The sequence below is a fragment of the Podarcis filfolensis genome, assembly GCF_964270895.1.
Source record: "Podarcis filfolensis genome assembly, chromosome: 15".
Taxonomy (NCBI): Eukaryota; Metazoa; Chordata; class Lepidosauria; order Squamata; family Lacertidae; genus Podarcis; species Podarcis filfolensis.
The window spans coordinates 18,738,319-18,757,204 of NC_139618.1; the positions used below are offsets into that span (position 1 = coordinate 18,738,319).

At 45.5% G+C, this 18,886-nt stretch overlaps 1 protein-coding gene across 10 annotated transcripts in view; it reads left to right on the forward strand.

The window, feature by feature from the left end:
* Positions 1 to 18,886, forward strand: part of NTM (neurotrimin) — an 808,067-nt gene that overhangs the window by 454,268 nt on the left and 334,913 nt on the right. For all 10 annotated transcript variants that reach the window (XR_014542117.1, XM_083588965.1, XM_083588967.1 and 7 more), the window contains exon 2: positions 10,211 to 10,295. Coding sequence is in view for 9 of the 10 variants with exons in the window: in XM_083588965.1 (XP_083445091.1) it covers positions 10,211 to 10,295 (85 nt within the window). In the remaining variant the exon portion in view is untranslated. The remainder of the gene's footprint in view (positions 1 to 10,210; positions 10,296 to 18,886) is intronic.

Here is an 18,886-nt window from a genome sequence, read left to right on the forward strand (position 1 = left end):
TGATCCTGGAGCAGAGTGTCAGGACTGACGTTTGAAGCTCATTGACCAGAGACAAATGTTTCTGACAGATAGTTAAAAGAAAAGTAACATAGTGACTCCATTGTTTCCTTTCGCATTTTAAAGGAATAAATATTGACTGAATATTTTAAAAAAGAAGCTTTGTTGCTATTGTTCTTAAAAGAAAGAATAAACAAGTTGTCCCCCTAGAGGGAGACTGTGAAATTGTAACCAACTTCAGGAGCTTGCTGCTGTTACAGATTACAATCGTGGGAAAGGACTTGTGACCTTGCAGGACAATGTCTTCAGAAGCTCTGTTGGGTGCTTTCTGTAAAATAAATGCCCTACTGGATCAGCTAAGCCAGAAGACGGACTTGATGACTAATGCGACCAGAAATTTTGAACAGGCAGTAGGAAACTACATGGAGCCTACCCAGGAACTAAAACAGGAGTGTGCTATGACAGCACAGATGAGAGAAGAGGATACTGCTGAATCCTGGGTGTCAGAAATGGAGGGAGCTGCGGCCCAGCAGGATCATGAGCCTCTGGATTTGATAAATGAACTTGGAAAAAAACAGATTTGGAAAGATAAAGTTAGGTTTGGTTTGGAAATGGGTTGGAATGACCCTCCCATGCTGGGATGTTTGGACTTTCTGAGTCTGGTAATGGGCCGTCAGATGTTTGGAGCTGTGGGAGCTTTTAATTTTGGAGGGAATCTGAAACAGGTGTTTAAATATCACATGGAGTTTAGTCTGGGCTATGGAAATGGGGCTGATCTGTTGAAAAGGGTCTAAAATATTACTAAGCTGGAGTTCCTACGAGTGGAAGGAAAATATGAAGAAGAGCCGCGGAAGGGACATGGAAGAGACTTGAGGGCCTCGGATATAAGGACACCAGGTTAATGTGCTAGATAAATGGGACAAAAAGGACTGACAAAATCCGGAACCAGGAGGAAGGGACGCTGGATGAAGATTGGATTGTTTTACTTGTTTTTCTTTTATCATTAGGACTGCTTTAAAATAATTGATGAATGCTAGAAAAATGTTGAAATGGAACTATTTGGTTCTAGTAAAAATGTTTAAAGAATTAGGTTAATGGTATGGTTATGAGAAGTCGGTAAAAATAAGATTTAAGTTTTAAGTTTCAAGGTTTGCTATAAGACAAGATGAAAATAGATTAAGATAATGTAAGGACAAAATATTATGAACTATGGATAGGATTTGCTGTGATAATTATTAACCAGGATACAAGAAAGGGGAGGAGGAGGAGGTCAAAGAAAGAAGGTAATGAAAGTTAAAAACTTGAGAATGATGGGTGTATTTTTTCTTTCTATTTTTCTGTTGTGTTTTTTTTCTTTTTTATAATTTTAAAAAATCTTTAATAAATATTATTTAAAAAACAAAACAAAAAAACAAAGTGCCAATTGAAAATAGCATTCTCTCTAGTGGTCCTGATATTGCAAGGATAGTTCCTTACCTATCGCTTTGACCCTATTTTGCTTCTTGGGGAGGTAGCAAGAATTCAGGTTTCTGTCCCTTCCTGTGTATCTACAAATTGCATCTTGATGCATGCATGCAAACAGTGATAGCTCTTGGTAACTGGGGACAAGAGGCAGGGCAGATAATGGCAGGCATAGAGTGGCAGGGTGGGGGGTCAACAAATGAGGAACCAATGGGCCTTAAGAGGTGGGATAACTATGCTGCTTGCATTTTTGGATGGAGTGTGAATGTGTGTGAGAGGGCGAGGGAGAGAACTATGGATTCTCCTCCACAATGGCTATGAGGCTGTCATGATGAGCTTCTGCACTTCAGAATCTACCGCTAGATTACTGTTTAGAAAACAGTGCTGAACAGGCTATTGCAAAATAAATGAACAGCTGGCAGAGAAAATTCTTCAGCAAGCAATGAGTAATAAAAAGTGTGTGTTAGGTTGGCGGTGGATTTAGATAGTGATCCTTGCTGTGAGCACAGGGGCATTCCGACCGCACATTTTCCTCTCTGCAGTAATGCACTTAAGTCATTTAAGGCTGCATGCACACCATACATTTAAAGCATATACGCCTTCCCTCAAAGAATCATGGGAACTGTAGTTTATCCCTTGCAGGAATATGATCCCAGCACCCTTAACAAAATAGAGTTTGCAGGATTACAGTGGTACCTCAGGTTAAGTACTTAATTCGTTCTGGAGGTCCGTACTTAACCTGAAACTGTTCTTAACCTGAAGCACCACTTTAGCTAATGGGACCTCCTGCTGCTGCCGCACCACCGGAGCACGATTTCTGTTCTCATCCTGAAGCAAAGTTCTTAACCTGAAGCACTATTTCTGGGTTAGCAGAGTCTGTAACCTGAAGCATATGTAACTTGAAGCGTATGTAACCTGAGGTACCACTGTATTTGGGGGAAGCCATGTTCTTTAAATGTATGGAGCAGATGTTGACAAAGGTGCAGGGCATGCCATGGATTATGAGGAGTCAACTAACCATTATTGGCACCCTCAATAACTACAGTTCCCCGCATTCTCTGTGGGAAGGCATGTGCTTTAAATCTATAGCGCATAAGCAGCCTAGACGCTGAATTTAGTGGCCTTACAAGGTGGGAGGTCATTTTTAGAGGTATAATGTATATTTCTTCACTTAAAAAATAAAGTAAGCTAGCGCTTCTGACTTTGAGGCCCCTCTTGCCCATTCTTCAAATTGACATTTGCCCCAAAGTCCTGCACCTGTCTCAGACCCTCCAAGTGTGCCTGTTTTCCAGGGACAGCGTCGGATATACAGAAACTGTCCCGGGTTCTGATTTGATCCTGGAATGTCCTGCTTTTCTGTAGGACATCTCTATTTTCATCAGAAAAATGTTGGAGGGTATGGAATTATGCAACTCTTAAGCCAAGGAAATAAGTACAGTGGTACCTCAGGTTACAGACGCTTCAGGTTATAGACTTCACTAACCCGGAAATAGTACCTTGGGTTAAGAACTTTGCTTCAGGATGAGAACAGAAATTGTGTGGTGGTGATGCGGCGGCAGTGGGAGGCCCCATTAGCTAAAGTGTTACCTTAGCTTAAGAACAGTTTCAGGTTAAGAACAGACCTCCAGAATGAATTAAGTTCTTACCCGAGGTACCACTGTAACTATAAGCCTTCAGAAGACACCTGAAGGCAGTCCTGCATAGGGAAGGTTTTTGAAGTTTAATGTTTTAGTATGTTTTTATAAATATTGGAAGCTACCCAGAGTGGCTGGGGCAACCCGGTCAGATGGGTGGTGTATAAATAAAATAATAGTAACAAGAACAATCATCTTCCCATTTGATTCTTGGGACTCTGCCCAAACCACCTCCCTCCCCAGCCATACCCCTATTGCTCTTGCCGCACTTCCTCCCTGAGTGTTTTTGCCTGGCTGGAATGTGTCTGGCAATGCTTCTTGCTTGTTTGTTGCACAGAGGTAGAAAATAGCATTAATTGCACCATCCCCTTTAGCCTCTGGCCCTGCCCTCTTCTGGCATGCGGCCCCCAGAAGCCTGCACAGAAGGATTGCAGCCCCCTCAGGCTACAAAATGTTCTGCACCCCTGTTAGAATGAAATATTTACTTCCAGATGGGAATGATTGCTTTACAACTCTGCTTAGAACTACTGGACTGTGCAACGTTGATTCCCAACCCCCTTCTCTCTCCCCCCCCCCCTCGCCCACTAGACCATGAGAAGACAAAACAAAACCTCTCCATGCTTTATTCTCCCAGGCTCTTAATCCACATTCTTTCACAAGTGCTAAAGCCACGCACTCAGTAATCTTAAAAAGAGATTGGAAAGTGAGGAAATAAACAGGCTTGGAAAGAAATCCCCTCCTCTTGTGACCCATCAGCACAAGCAATAATAATAAAGCTTTATTATTTTATAGAGTGTCTTCTCTGCCTGGCGTATCTCAGAATGCTTGAGATTAAATAGCACAGTTAGCGAATTAAATAATAGTTTGCCGAGTATTGGATGACTCAGGGGATTAGTAATGGGGCTATGGATCCTTTCACATCTAGGTCACCAGTTTGGAATCTAACTCGTGTTGGTTGCAATTTTTAATAAGGTGGGAGATGGCTGATAGCCAGCAGGTGCCCGACGTGCGTGGAATTGCGGACTCCCAGGTGCAAAGGAGTGGGTGCATTTTCCAAAGCCTCCCTTTTAGCTATGGAAATGGCTGGGAGTTAGGGACTAACCTGCAAAGGAAACAAAAGAAGACCTTGGTTGTTGTTGTTGTTGTTTCCGCCTGTAGGGTTCCTTTAATTGCTGTAAACCTAGGGTGGGAACCTCAGGCAAATGCTGCCCTCTGGACCTCTCTAACTGGCCTTCAGAATTCTCCCTCGGCCACACCCATCCCTGGCTCTGCTTTGCACCTCAAGAGTTTTAGTCTGGCTGGAATGTGTCCTCCGATCCTTTGTCTTGCTGGCCTGGACAGAAGATGGAGAGGGGTGTGGGGCAGGGCCATAGCTAGGGGGTGGCAGGGTGGGCCCATGCCAGGGGCGCAGGTGAGGAGGGGGCACGAAATTGACTAAAAATATGTCCATGAATATGTCTATAAATAAAAATATCAATTATTGCCTCATAAGAAAATGTTTGAAATAGAGAGTGAATTGAATGGATGGAGGGGGTTGGGTTTGGAGGAGAGGCGGAAAGAAGAGCTAATATGTCCGTGGCTAGGGGCACAATCTGGATGGTTCTGCCAGGGGCGCAAGATCACCTACCTACGGTTCTCTGTGTGAATATGTGTAGACTGTAAAACATTCATTCAGCGCCCCACCTACTTTCGTGTCTGGTCCTGCCCACCATTTTCCTTTGGCCCTCAGAATGTTGCCTACAAGAGAATGTAGCCCCCAGGCTGCGAAAGGTACCCCTTGCCTGCTGTCAACAATGTGAACAGCTACAGATAGGTAGCCGTGTTGGTCTGCCATAGTCAAAACAAAAAAATTCTTTTCCTTCCAGTAGCACCTTAAAGACCAACTAAGTTAGTTCTTGGTATGAGCTTTCATGTGCATGCACACTTCTTCAGATACCTGAAGAAGAAGTGTGTATCTGAAGAAGTGTGCATGCACACGAAAGCTCATACCAAGAACTAACTTAGTTGGTCTTTAAGGTGCTACTGGAAGGAATTTTTTTTTTTTTTTTTGAATGTGAACAGCTATCATTCCTACCTCAATCCTTCCACACGCTGAGAGAATTGAGGAATACTTTTCAGTGGCTATCATCTAAATTGAACCTCCATGTTCAGGGACAGTGTCGCTGTGCATACAAGATGTCAAGGAACCTTGCCTTCATGCCCTGCCTGTAAGCTTCTGAGGAGAATCTCACCAGGATATCTATGCTCTATCTCTATGGTTGGGGGCAGTGAATACCAGTTGCTGGAAAGTGGAGAAGGGGAGAGTTGCTCTTGTGCTCAGGTTCGACTTGTAGATTTCCTATGGGCATCTGGTTGGCCATTGTGAGAACAGGATGCTGGATAGCTCAGCTGGGAGAGCATGAGACTCTCAGTATCAGGGTTGTGGGGTTGAACCCCATGTTGGGCGAAAGATTCCTGCATTGTGGTCCCTTCCAACTCTACAATTCTGTGATTCTGTGAGTAGATGGGCCATTGGCCTGATCCAGCAGGCTGTTCTTGTGGATGGCCAGTGTTGGGATCATCATGCCACTTTAGACAAGCTGCACCTGAATCCTCTCCCCAGGATGCTCCATTGCATTCTGTGGTCATTCTTTATTGGTCTATCTTGTGTGTTGTTGTTTTTTAAATCAAGGGAATTGCTTCCTTAATGTTTTCTACACATACACACACAGTTTTCTTTTTTAGAATTCTGTAAACTTTGCCGTTCTCTGCAGCCTAGAATGACTGTATGCTCAGGTTACAGATAATAGGTTGCATCCATGGTAGTGCTAAGCAAGCTTCCCATCAGTGCAAGTATTTCTGCCTCTGCCCCAACCCCACATCTGTTTTGGAGTTTCCCCCCAAACCCTCCAGAGCAGATTTGAGGAGGGCATGGGGAGTGCATAGGGGGAGGGGAGGGGCTGGAGCCTAATTGCAACAGTGGAAATCCTTGAACTGAAACACATTAGTTGGATACCACCCAAAGAACCCTAAGTAGGGAGGGAACAGGGCCCTTGAAACTTCCCATCAGTGGCACCTCGAGAGTAGATTATGCAAGCACAGAGGTCACCTGGTCACAGTGATCCCAACTTTGGTGACATTTATTTATATTTATATTTTTTAAAATGCATCTACGGTATATATATAGATCGACATATGCAAATTTTATGAAAATTTATGTTGGGTTGCTGGTGCATTTCCTCTTCTTTAATTTTATTTATTATAACACCTTTTCATGCAAGGAGCTCTAAGTGGTTATGCATGGTTCTCCCCTCCCCTGTTTTATCTTCACAACAACCCTGTGAGGTAGGTAAGGATGAGAGACTGCCACTAGCCCAAGCCAGTCACCCAGCCAGCTTCAGCGCTGAGTGGAGATTGGAATCTATCCCAGAACTACAATTCCCAGAGTTTCTTGAGAAGGGGGGGGTGGATTGTTAAACAACCCTAGGATTTGTAGCTCTGGGAGGGGAACAGGAGGTCTCCTAACAGCTCTCAGCCCCTTTAACAAACTACAGTCCTCAGGAATTGTAACCATCACAGTGATTTAAATGTGTGGTGTGCTTGTGGCCTGAAGCCTAGATGAACTCATGGGGGAGCTGATCCTGATCTGAGCCAAATGACTGAGCATTTAGTATGAGAGAGAAAAGCATCTTAGATTGATTTTGTGGCACCTGGAAAGGCTGCCAAAGACGAGTGAAATGTATGGCTCTGGCGGCCGGGGCAAGGGAAGGGTAAGTAAAGGGGGCTGCTGTCTCCTGAAGCTTGCCTTTGCTGCTCTCTCCTCGAGATAAAGGACTCAAATCCCCTGGGACTGTTTATGTCTTGCACTTCCTACCAGCAGGCGATTATATATAGAAATAATAATTCAGTTAGCAAAGAAGCAGAGAGTGTAAGAGTGTGCTACTTATAGACAAATGGGATGCTGTTGAGTTGTAAGATAGGAAAGCTTCTAACTGAGCTGGCTGCCTTTGGCGGCAGGCAGGCTAGGAAGAGGGAAACGAAACACTCATTGGTTGTTGCTATTTTCAGGTGAGATTCAATCACAAAGTGGAAATTTTGGGTTGAACAATTAAGGTTGATTCAGGGCTCTTGTACAACAACACCAATTCCCCTCCACTCCCCCAAATCAGACTTTTGTGGAAGGAAAGGGGTGGGAAAATGCACTGGAAAGATCATATTCGATCCATGCAACATTGTCTAACCTCTGCACAAATAAGAGTGAATGGTCAGTAAAGTAGCTGACTCTATCTTCCTGCAAACATATCGAGATGAATGGTCAGTAAACAGGTCACCTAGAAGCACTCAGTGCTGGAAATGATCGCACCCAGGTCTTGTTGTAGAAGAGTTGACTTCCAGCAGCCAGTGACTTTCTTAGCTGTGAATCATGCCTCAGTTTCTCACTCTGTAAAGTGGGCAGAATAGCAATGCGGGGGTGGGGGTGTGCCTATCATCATCTGCTGGCAAGGTGGAGTAAACAATGTGAGCTGTGTCTGCCCATACATTTTGCTAACTGTGAACGAGCTGCAATATAGAATTATAGAATTGTAGAATTGGAAGAGACCATGTAAAGTTGAGAGGGACAAGGAGGGCCATCAAGCTACCTGCAATGTAGGAGTCACACCAAAGGAATTCCTAGCAAGATGGCTGTCCTACCTCTGTTTAAAAAACGTATTTGTAGGTGGGGTACCCCAGTGGTGGCATCTATGTTATGGAACAGCCTGCCCAAAGCATCCCAGGAGACACCATCCATATAATCTTTTTTGCTCTAGATGAGCATGTCCTTTCTCTTCATCCAGGTCATTAAAAAAAACAAAACCCTTTTGTGTTTTCTTTTAACTGGACCTCTCAGCTGGTTAGAGTGTGATGCTGACAATGTCAAGGTTTTCGGTTTGATCCCTGTATGGGCCAGGTGCGTTGCTGGGGGTTGGACTAGATGATCCTCAGGGTGCCTTCCAACTCTAGAATTCCACAATTCTGTGGTTTGTATTTTGTTGTATATCTGAGGAAGAGCAAAAAGTTTTCCATGCTGCTTCTGCATTGTACTTTTAATATTGCAGTTTTGTTCTTTTCACTGGTATGCCCAGAGAACATATGTGGTTGGCTGACCATACAGTGTAGTAAATAAATTTCCCAGCTGGAGGGTAGAAGCAAAAAGCAAGGTGTGTAGCGTCAACACCTTTTTCAAGGCATCTGGCATGGAACAGAAAATGCCTGGCAGTTTCAGCTGTGTTTCTTTTCATCATGCTCATAATGTATCTAGTGATTCTTTGAGTGCTCTGGGCATTTTCCTATTAACAGTAATCTTCATATTATTAATTTACATATTTATTTGCTTTATTACCCATCCTTCACCATCAGGTCCCAGTTCAGGTTGCAACAATGAAAAATTAAACATTAAAGGGGTTAAAACAAGTTACAGGAATAGGGTAGACCTGTAAGGTAGAATTATTATTATTATTACTATTATTCAAGACTTTTAGACAGCTATCCTTTAGTAGAGAAACACAGGGTGTGATATAAAATAACATCATATGCAAAACAACTATTAGAATAACTAGCCATCATTATTCCCATACTTCAGGCTGGGCAAACTGAGGCCTGAGAAAAAGAGTGGCTTGCCTCCAGCAGGTTTATCATCCAAAGAGGATTTCTACCTCACTCTCCCTGCACTTTAGCCTCTGCGCCACTCCATCCTCACCCTGCATTATCCACTTCGAGAGCGGATGGAGGCGGTCAGGGAGGAAAGCCCAGGGTTCAAATAAAAATCCACCAAGTTGGCTGGATGCCACGCTCTGGACTCACTCACCCTCTACCCTCACACCCGTCAGACCTCGGAATAGTAGGTCGCAGTGCCAACAGCTCCGCGGCCGCCTGTAAAGAGAAATGCAGGACTCGAATACTACACACACACACACACACACACACACACGGCGAGCTAGTTGTTTGGGAGCGGGCCCGCAAGGGTTAAGAAGCCCCCCCCTTCTCCGGCGTCCCAAGGTGCACCCGCCGGCGCCGCGAGGGTTAAAAGCAAGGAGAGTCCCCCCCATCCCCGGTGTCCTTGGCTGAGATTAATGTGCTAAGTCTGCGCTCCTGAGCGGCGCTGCCTGTGCCGCGGAGCCCAAGTGCTGGTCAGCGATGATGGAGTTGCTGCCATGACAACCCCTGCAAGCCGATGCGTGTGTGTGCTCCGGAGAGCCGGCGCAAGAGGCTGCGATTCGGCAGAGGAGGAGATGCGCCCAGCCAGGAGGCAGAGCGCATCCGGGATGCTGAACCTAGCTCTGGTCCAGGCAGCAGCAGCAACAGCCGGGACCGCCAGCTTTGCCATGCCTTTCCTCGCAGCCTCCCTTCGCTGAGCGGCGGCGAGGAGCACAGCTGAGCCGGGAAGAGGCTCTTATCCGCTCCCGACCACGAGCCGCAGCGCCGGGCGGCAGCGGCAGCCGGCCGGACCTTCCCTTCCATCCTGCCTTGTGGCACCGTCGGAGCTTTTGGAGCAGGAGGCCTGTCGCTTCTCCCTCTGAGATTACTCCGGGGGTGCTCCCCCCCTCTTCGCCCCACCCATTCCCCGAGTTCTTCTGCGGGGAGTTTTATTTTTTGGAACTCCGGCCGGAGGGGCCGCTCTGGAGCGCGTCGCCTTGCGCGGCTGCGGAGCGCCGGCTGTGCCCTACCGCGCCGGAGCGCAGCGCACCTCCTCCAGCAAAGTGAGATGCACGAACTCTTGATCGGAAGCTCTGGTTTGTGAGGCGCGCAGCAACTTGGCCACCTTGGGGGGGCACTTCTTCTTCCTCCCTGGGACTCCGCTGGATGCCTTTCTCGGGAGGCTCGGATCTCTAAAGCTACAAACCCAAAAACTGGATTTCTAAAGGCTTCGCCGCCCTCTCCCTCCTCATCGTCACTTTCTCTCCTCCCCTTCTGTGCCCACACTTGGCACCGCGAGGTGTCCCTGTCAAACCAATCTCCATCCATCTCTCTGGTTGTTTTAATAAATATATATATATCTTTGCCTTGAGGAAAGCCCAGGATGGGGGTCGGTGGGTGCTTAGTCCTGCCCTGGCGGTGCCTGGTCGTCCTGTCTCTCAGGCTCCTCTTCCTTGTGCCCGCAGGAGTGCCAGTGCGCAGCGGAGATACCACCTTCCCCAAGGCGATGGACAACGTGACCGTCCGGCAAGGGGAGAGCGCCACCCTCAGGTAGGAGCAGAGACTCTTTTTTTCTTCTTTTTTTTACTCCGGGACAGAGCTGGTGATAATAGGTGGTCAGCGGCTTATGTGCTATAGGTTTTACGCTCGGGTGTTGGCTGAGATTCTGGGAGGCTTGGTGGACGCACCAGGATGCATGGGATTTTGGGGTGCACTTTGGTTTCAGTCCCTGGCTCTGACAGCTCTGTGCATCAAGAGAACTGGTGTGCAGCTGTGGGTGTGGATGAGGCTGGAGAAATGCCTGGCACACTGCACATTGAGAGGGTTACACTACAGAAGGAAGGAGGTGTGGCTGGCAGGGGGAAGCTCATTCTAGGAGAAATAGGATGGATAGTCTGTTTCATGGCTGTAAAGAAACATGCCCCCTGTTTCTGTGTTTTTTGCCTCTTTGCCACTCTGGCAAAGGTTAGCTTTCCAGTGTGTGTGTCGCCCCTTCTTGGCTTGAAGAAATTTCTTAAAAGGTGGTGATGTTTTAAAGGCTGTTGGGACGCTGCTATGCTTGGTCTCCCCCTGCTGTTATTTGAGGGTTTTTTTTTGGGGGGGGGAGAATGATGGTGGGTCGCATGTGTGTTACTGGGGCAGCTTAGTCACATCAGTGCACCAAAACCTAATCTAGTTTTGCAAGAGTTTGTGCCTGTCTCAGAACAATGCTTTTTGAAAACCAAAATAAAAAAGTTATTGCTTATGCAGCTTACTGGTCTCTGCTTAGCCCTTGGTGGTGATGCCACAATACTCTTGTGATGAAATGCAGTGGGATGGGGAGACAGGAGGGGTGATATTTTCCAATAATGGGGAGGAATAACACTTTGGAGAGAGGTTGGGGAAGAACAGCCATGTTGCAGCTTTGAACCCTTTTGAGATCTGGTGTCATTTTCCTTCTCGTGAACCGAGTGGAGTTGACAGTGTGATGTGCTTATACAGCGGAAGGTGGAGGAGCTTGATGCACGAATTGAGAATATTGCTCCACAATAGCACATATGGAAGGAACTCTATTCCCACACTACCAAGCCCACATCATGCTGCTTCAACTCTCACAGCTTTCTCAATGTGTGTGTGTGTTTGTGTGTGTGTAGGGGAGCGGGGGTTGTTAGGGTAATGAGGGTGTTGAAAACTCTGTCGGTTTCTTACCAAGAATCACAACTTCATTGCAATGCAGGAAAGATACTGAGATAGATGGAACAATAGACTGCAGCTTCTTGGGCTCCCCCCCCACATCAACTGTGGGGCAATATTAAAATATTGTTTGCAGCAGGACTGGGGTGGGTGAGAAGAGGCACAACAGTTGCACCCTATCTAACTGTATCTAACTGCGTCATCAATATTATATATATATATATATATAAAAGCTTTTTCCCCCTTTTCCTTTCCTTGGTTGCAAACTCACTATCCTCTCCTTATTTTGATCTGATGGTTGAGTGTGATGGCTCATTGACTTCTCCCAGGCATATGATCCCAGGTGGAATTTATGCAAGAAGACATATGCTGGGAAGCACCAGGGGTCAGAATGTGGCTATCATGGAGAGGTGTAGCAAAGAAATCAGCCTTATGAAGGTGAGAGCACAAGGCTGTGGTGTCCTGCTGGTGGGTCCCAGTCAACCAATGGCAAATCAGAGCTCTGAGGAAAAAAGCCAGACCCTGGTTAGGTTTACATTTGCAGTTCTCTCAACTTTGAATCAAGCAAATGGGCTGCAGAAGTCAATGTGAGAGAGTCAAAACACACACACAGAGAGAGAGAGAGCAGGTGCACTAGTGTGATATATTGACTAGTATTGGGAAAACTTGTGTTCAAATCCCTGCTGAGTCTCAAAACTCATCTACTTTGCAGGGTTGTTGTGCAGAAGAATGTGGAGAGGAGAGGACACATTTCCCTTAGTTCCTTGGAGGACGGGTGGGATAAATATGTAATAAATAAGGAAACGTCAGTGACATGTTCTTTGGTTATGTCCTGGTTAGATGGCTGCAGTGTGTTCAACAGGTGGCTATTCTTGAAGATTATTTGGAAACTGCAGTTGATACAGAATGTGGTTACTAAAACTCTTGGAGATATTGTACCTCCATATTCCGTTACACATTTCACTGTACCGGTAACAGTGGCTGCCTGTTTTCTCCATGTCCAATTCAAGATGCTAGTTTTAGCTTTTAATGCCCTAAGGAGCTTGGGACTGGGTTAGCTGAAAGACCACCAACATCCAGATGGCCCTGCCTGTGCATTGAGATCAGCATCTGGATAGGGGTTAGATGGCATGTAACAAGGACAGGGCCTTTTCAGTGGTGGCCCTGCCCTTTTGGAACTCCATCCCCTACCAAATACATCCCCAGGGGAGAGAAACTCTGGTCACATCTGCACCATACATTTAAATCACAGGGCTTTGCCCCAAAGAATCCTGGGAACTCTAGTATGTTAAGTTGGCTGAGAATGGTACCTCTGTGAGGCGTAAAGTTCCCAGAATTCACTGGGGAAGCCACATGCTTTAAATGTGCTTTAAAAATATGATGTGGGTGTGACTTCTGCTTGCCATCCAGTTTGTGTTTATTTCCATCTCCCTTGTTCCACCCTCAAGCTTTTCATCAGGAATTTGCTTCCAGAAGAACCTTAAGAGCACTTTTAGGTTGAGGCATAAAAGATATGTTCTTGTTTTTGCTAAGTATCAATATCATCAGCTTTCAGGCTTATTGGGTATCATTGCAGCTATTGGTCAACTTGGTTCCCACTTAAATTGTGATGTTTGTTAAATATAATGATAATTGCAATTTATTATTTTTAGTAGTATGTTGCAGTGTTGTTCCTCTTTTTGTTCTACATTGTTATTTTTTGTTCTACATTGTTATTTCTTGTTTCATTACACATGCTAAAGCTATTTTTGGTCATGTGCACACTATCCCTTGCTTTTTCCTGCAGGACTAATTGCAGTCGTTAACGATCGTTAACAGTCGTCAACAGGCTTACCATACCCATTGAGCCAATCACCCATCTCCTACCACCCTTCTGAGAAATACCCCACCCCACCCTCCCACTATATATAAGGGTCTGGTGACTTCTGCTTCAGTGTATCTGAAGAAGTGTGCATGCACATGAAAGCTTATTCCAGAACAAACTTAGTTGGTCTATAAGGTGCTACTGGACAATTTGTTATTTATTTTTTATTTTTAGTTCAGCTGGGTCAGACCAACACAGCTACTTGCCTGAATCTACTGTTATTTCATGTACTACTGAATTGGAGCTGTTTTGTATGTGAACTGCTGTTGAGCATGGAGGCATTTCCGTTAAATGTGATATATACATAAATTAACTATGTCTATATGGCTGGTGGTTTTTAAGAAAACTCTGGAGACATTTTTATTCCAGCCTGCTATGATTAATTATTTTGCTACGCTTGAAGAATTTTAGCTGCCGCTGATTTTAATTTTTTTCTTCAATTAATGGTTAAATTATAACTGTTTTTGTTGTTCTAAAACTTTATGTAAGTTGCCCCGAGAAGGCGATGTGCCTTGAAAGATGGGTTAGAAGCCTTTAAGAACATAGGAACAGTTCTGCTGGACCATCCCAAAGACCCATCTAGTCCACCATCTTGTTCTCACCGTAGCTGAACTGATGCTATTGGCCTATGGCAGTGATGTAGCGTGAGTTGCCAGTGCCCGGGGCCATGCGGAGGCAGGTGGATAAGTGAGAAAGACTTAGACGGAATATGCATGTGCATCCAACTGCCTAACAGTGTCCGTGTTATGCAGGAGATCACAGTCATGGAGATAAGAAAAGAATAGTCGTTCCATTGTCTGGATAGATCACTTCCTGGTTCTTGAGGAGAAGCCGTTTTCAATGGAGTGACAGAAGTGCACAGCTACATTGAGACAGCACCGGGTGTTGAAATTTTGCACCCCCTAACAATTTTGCACCTGTGGCAACCGCCCCTGTGCTCCTTTCCACCCCATCCCACTGGCCTGTGGTGTCACTTGGGTTTCTGTCATATCCCCCAATTCTATTTAATATTTACCTGAAACAGCTAAGAGACGCTGTCAAGAGTTTTGGAGTTCAGTGTCACCAGTATGGTCAGTTGAAAGGCAGATAAGGGAACCAGGGATTCAGCCTGTGCTGAATAGAGTTGCACTCCACTGAAAACTCAGGTTTGCAAGTTGGACGTACTCCTGGGTTCAGTCTAGATGCCCAGGTTTTGGCAGTGGCCATGAGTGTGCTTGCACATTTGAAGCAAGGGCACTAGCTGTGCAAATTCTTGGAGGTGTCTGATCCAGCCATGGAGCGACATGCCTTGGTTGTACACCCTATTTGGATTATTGTAACATGCTCTATGTGGGACTGTCATTGGAAAGTGTTTGGAAACTTCAGCAGGTCTAAGTTGCTGCAGTCAGATTGCTTACTGGAGCCAGTTACAGGGAGAACTTCCTGTGACTACAGCCCCTCTGGCTACTGGTCTGTTTCTGGGCACAATTCAAAGTGTAAAGTTATGGCCTGCAAATCCAAACATAGCTTGTGTCCAGGCTATCTGAAGCACAATTTTCTCCACATATGAGCCTGCTTGGGCTTTCAGGTCTTCTGGAGAGGCCTTTCTTTGGGTCCTACCACCTTTGCAGGCACATTTGGTGGGGACACAAGAGAGGGCAGGGCATTCTCAGTGACTACTCTCAGATTGTGGACTTCCCTTCCACAGGAAGCCAGCCTGGACCCCTCTGTGCTTTCCTTTCTCCAGTAGGTAAAGACTTTTTTGTTCCAATAGACATTGACCACTAACTGACTGTTGTGGCAGGGGCTTCTGTGGATGTTATACTTTGTGTTTGTTTGTGCCCTTTTAAATGGTCTTTAGTGTTTTCAGTGCTATTTTTAATAGGGTTACTTGCTTTAAAAAATATTTACATTTATTGTGTGCTTTTATAGTTGTATCTGATTTGAGCTTCCTTGGGTTGTACACTGCGGTGAAGGTGAGATATAAAATGAGTAAATAAATCAATCTGCAAGCAACAGCACCCTCCCCACTGGTACGGAATACCCTCACCCTCCAATACCATCTACTGCAACCCACCATACCCTCCACACCAACAGTGGAGGCAGAGTATAGCCATCATGGCTAGTAGCCTTTACTAGACTTAATACTCCATGAATTTGTGTAATCCTCTTAGAAGAATATACTCCAAATCAGAGCTCCACAAGTTTGTTGAATCCTCTTTTTAAGTGATCCAAGTTAGTAGGCATCATCCCCTCTTGTGGGAGCTATTGCTTAACCATGTGCTGTGTGAAGAAGTGCTTTTTTTTATCCCCCTTGAATCTTCCAACATTCAGCTTTTTTGGATGCCCAAGAGCTCTAATATTATGATTCAGGGAGCAAAGCTCTTTTCAACCCACTTTTTCCATACCATTCATAATGGTACACCCTTTCACCATCTCTCCTGTTATTTGCCTTTTCTCCAAACTAAAAATAAAATAAAAATCTCAAATGTTGCAGCCTTTCCTGATTTTCTATAAGTAAATGTTTCCCTGCTGAAAGACATCTCTGTTTTTCCACACCATTGCCTGGCCTCCTTTCCTTCCACTATTATCCACTGATGAAAGCTGTGCTCAAAAACAAGTCATGCCAGACGAATCTCATTTCTTTTTTTGATAGGGTTACCAGTTGGTGGATCAGGGGAATGCTGTGGACATAGTGTATCTTGATTTCAGTTAGGCTACCTCAGAAGTTGATGGGCTCTCCTTCATTGGAAGTTTTTAAGTAGAGGTTGGATGACCATCTGTTATGGATGCTTTAGTTGAGATTCCTGTATTTCAGGGGGTTGGACTCACTTCTGAGTTTTGTCAATAGCTTTTTTTTATTTAAAATACTCTTTAAGACATTTCATCCACCTTGGATTTACTGTGGTTACTGTGCACACAGAATAACCAAGTTGTGTTTTAATCCTCCAAAGTTTGCCTAGTATCTAGCAGGAACACAAGTCTCCATTTGGCCTCAGTCTGACCCCACCTGGAGTCCTCTGTTCATTTCTGGGCACCATAGTTTAAGAAAGATATTGACAAGCTGGAATGTGTACAGAGGAGGGCGCCCAAGACGATCAAGAGTCTTGACATCTCTCCCAACCCTGCAGTTCTATTATACCAGCCAGTTTCCCTTAAGAACAATGATATCACACAGGAGTGTGCATTACTGTTGAGGTCCCAGGAATAGTTCCAGTCAGTTGTAATATTGTCTGGCCGAAATTCTATATATCTCACCTGTTGCCAGAATTGGAGAATGAAAAGCCAGGCAGGGGTAGGGGGGAGAATTTAACTGAGCCATTTTTGTGGTTGGTGCACAGACACGAGATGTCATATTGTACGCCATTCATGCCTGTGTACCAAAATATCCTATGTGTGCATGGTTTTACTGAATTCATAGCACAGAATGCACAATGCACTGTGCAAGAAGCAGATATGCATTCTGCTGTCACACATAGCTCCTCCCCTTTATCAAGGAAGCAGCTAGGAGGGCTGCATCAGTGAGCCATTCCCAGGGTGTGGTGAGAGCTGAGTGACACCCATCCTACCTCAGAAGGACGTGTGACACACCAGAAGTACTCCTCTTCCCCTAACATGCCATACATCCCCGTGTAGTAATGGTGACCATAGTTCTATAAACTGGGAGTCATCCCTTTGCCTTCTGAGAAAGGCTGTCATTCAGGGCAGAACACCTCCTTTGCATATAAAGGGTTGCAGGTCCAGTCCCTGGCATCTCCAAGTACAGCTGGGGAAGTCAGGAATCTTTTCTGAGACATCAGAGAGACATCAGTCTGTAGACAACACTTAAGTAGGTGGATCAATGGTCTGAGGCAACATGAGGCAGCTCTGAGCTTCCTATGTTTCAGAGATGGATCTTGGAAAGTTGACCTCCAGAAATTCTGGAAGTATCACCCTTTGTGTTCAAGAGTTACATCTGCCTCAGTGTAAGACTGTTTCCTGAAGTCCACTGGAGACTTGGGCCCCATTTGCACTATATGCTTGAAGAGTCATGGCTTACCCCTGAAGCATCCTAGGAGCTGTAGCTTGGCTTCCCCAAGGAATCCTGGGAACTAGGTGTTGAGAGTTGTCAGGAGACCTCATTCCCCTCACACAGCTACAGTTCCCAGAGTTCCCTAGGAGGAGGGATGGACTGTTAAACCACTCTGGGAATTCTTGCCCTCTGAGAAGACTAGAGGTCTCCTAACAACTCTCAACATGCCCTTTTTATAATAAAATGGTTTTTATTTCTTTCAGGTAAGAATACAGCAAAAGAAGATAACAGCTAGCACGTTCCCATCCATGCCCACCCCCCAGAAGTGCAGAGATCAGGGTGATAAAACACAACAGTAGAACAGCGCCCTTAACAAACTACAGTTCCCAGAATTCCTTGGGGGAAGCCATGCCTGCTCCAAGTGGCATGGCAGTGCTTTAAATGCATAGTGCAGATGGGGCCCTGCTGCTGTGTTAGCCTGGATAGGATATGGTTGAACACAGAATAATTTGCTAATATGAGGCAGCCCTTTGGGGACATCTCCTGATTAGTTTCTTCCTACCTTTCACTCCTGCATTCCCGTTTCCTTCCCTGCCCTGACTTATTCCCTGTGTTCTTGTCCAACCATCGGAATCCTTGTTATCGGATCTGTATTCATGTTCCTTTCCAGGGTTCAGGCTCGTGGCTCGCGGCTCCTATGAAATATTCATCTCATTTTGATGTTCGTAAAGTTCAGTGCCTGATATTTTTCATCCTCTGAAATTATTTATTTCAGAGCTCTGGACTATAAAAATATCACTCTGACCTGCTTCCCTCCTCCTCCTCTCCCCCCTCCTTAACTTTCCTGGGGATTACGGCATTTTGAAAAGGCCTGGCATTTCTCGCGGTGGATGAGTTCTTTGCTTTCTGATGAGAGACCGCCCATGTGCACACAAGACCACGTACAGGAGTCAGGGGGCTTGCGCGCCACTGGAAATACGCTGGAAGCAAAATTTGTCCTCTGTGGCATGCTGCAAACAGGCCACCTTCACACCCAACATTTAAAACACATTTATACCTCTTTGCTACCACTCCCCCCCCCAAAAAAAAAGAATCCAGGGAATTATAGCTCACTGCAACAGAGCTACAATTCCCAGCACCCCCTAGCAAACTACAGTCTCCAGGATTCTTTGGCTGGAAGCCATGTGCTTTGAATGGGTGGTGTGGATGTGAGCCCTGTCAATGTGTGCCTCAGTCCACTTTCACACAATACATTTAAAGAGCTATGGTACCACTAGGCTTCCCCCAAAGACCTCTGGGAGTTGTTAAGGGTGCTGATAGCTGCGAGGAGCCCCTCTTCCACTGACAGAGCTGTGCTTCTCAGAGTTCTTGTGAAGGAGAATGGACTGTTAAACCACTCTGGAAATCATAGCTCTGTGAGGAGAATAGGGGTCTCCTAACAACTCTCAGTGCCTTTAACAAGCACTGAGAGTTCTTTGGGTGTTGCAAGGGGCACCATAACACTTTAAATGGATGGTACAAACGTGGCCTGAATCCCAGGCCAATGCTTGTGGTTGTCTCATGACAACTTGAAGTGGCTTAGGGGTTGTCACCCTGTAGACAATCTTCTCACCT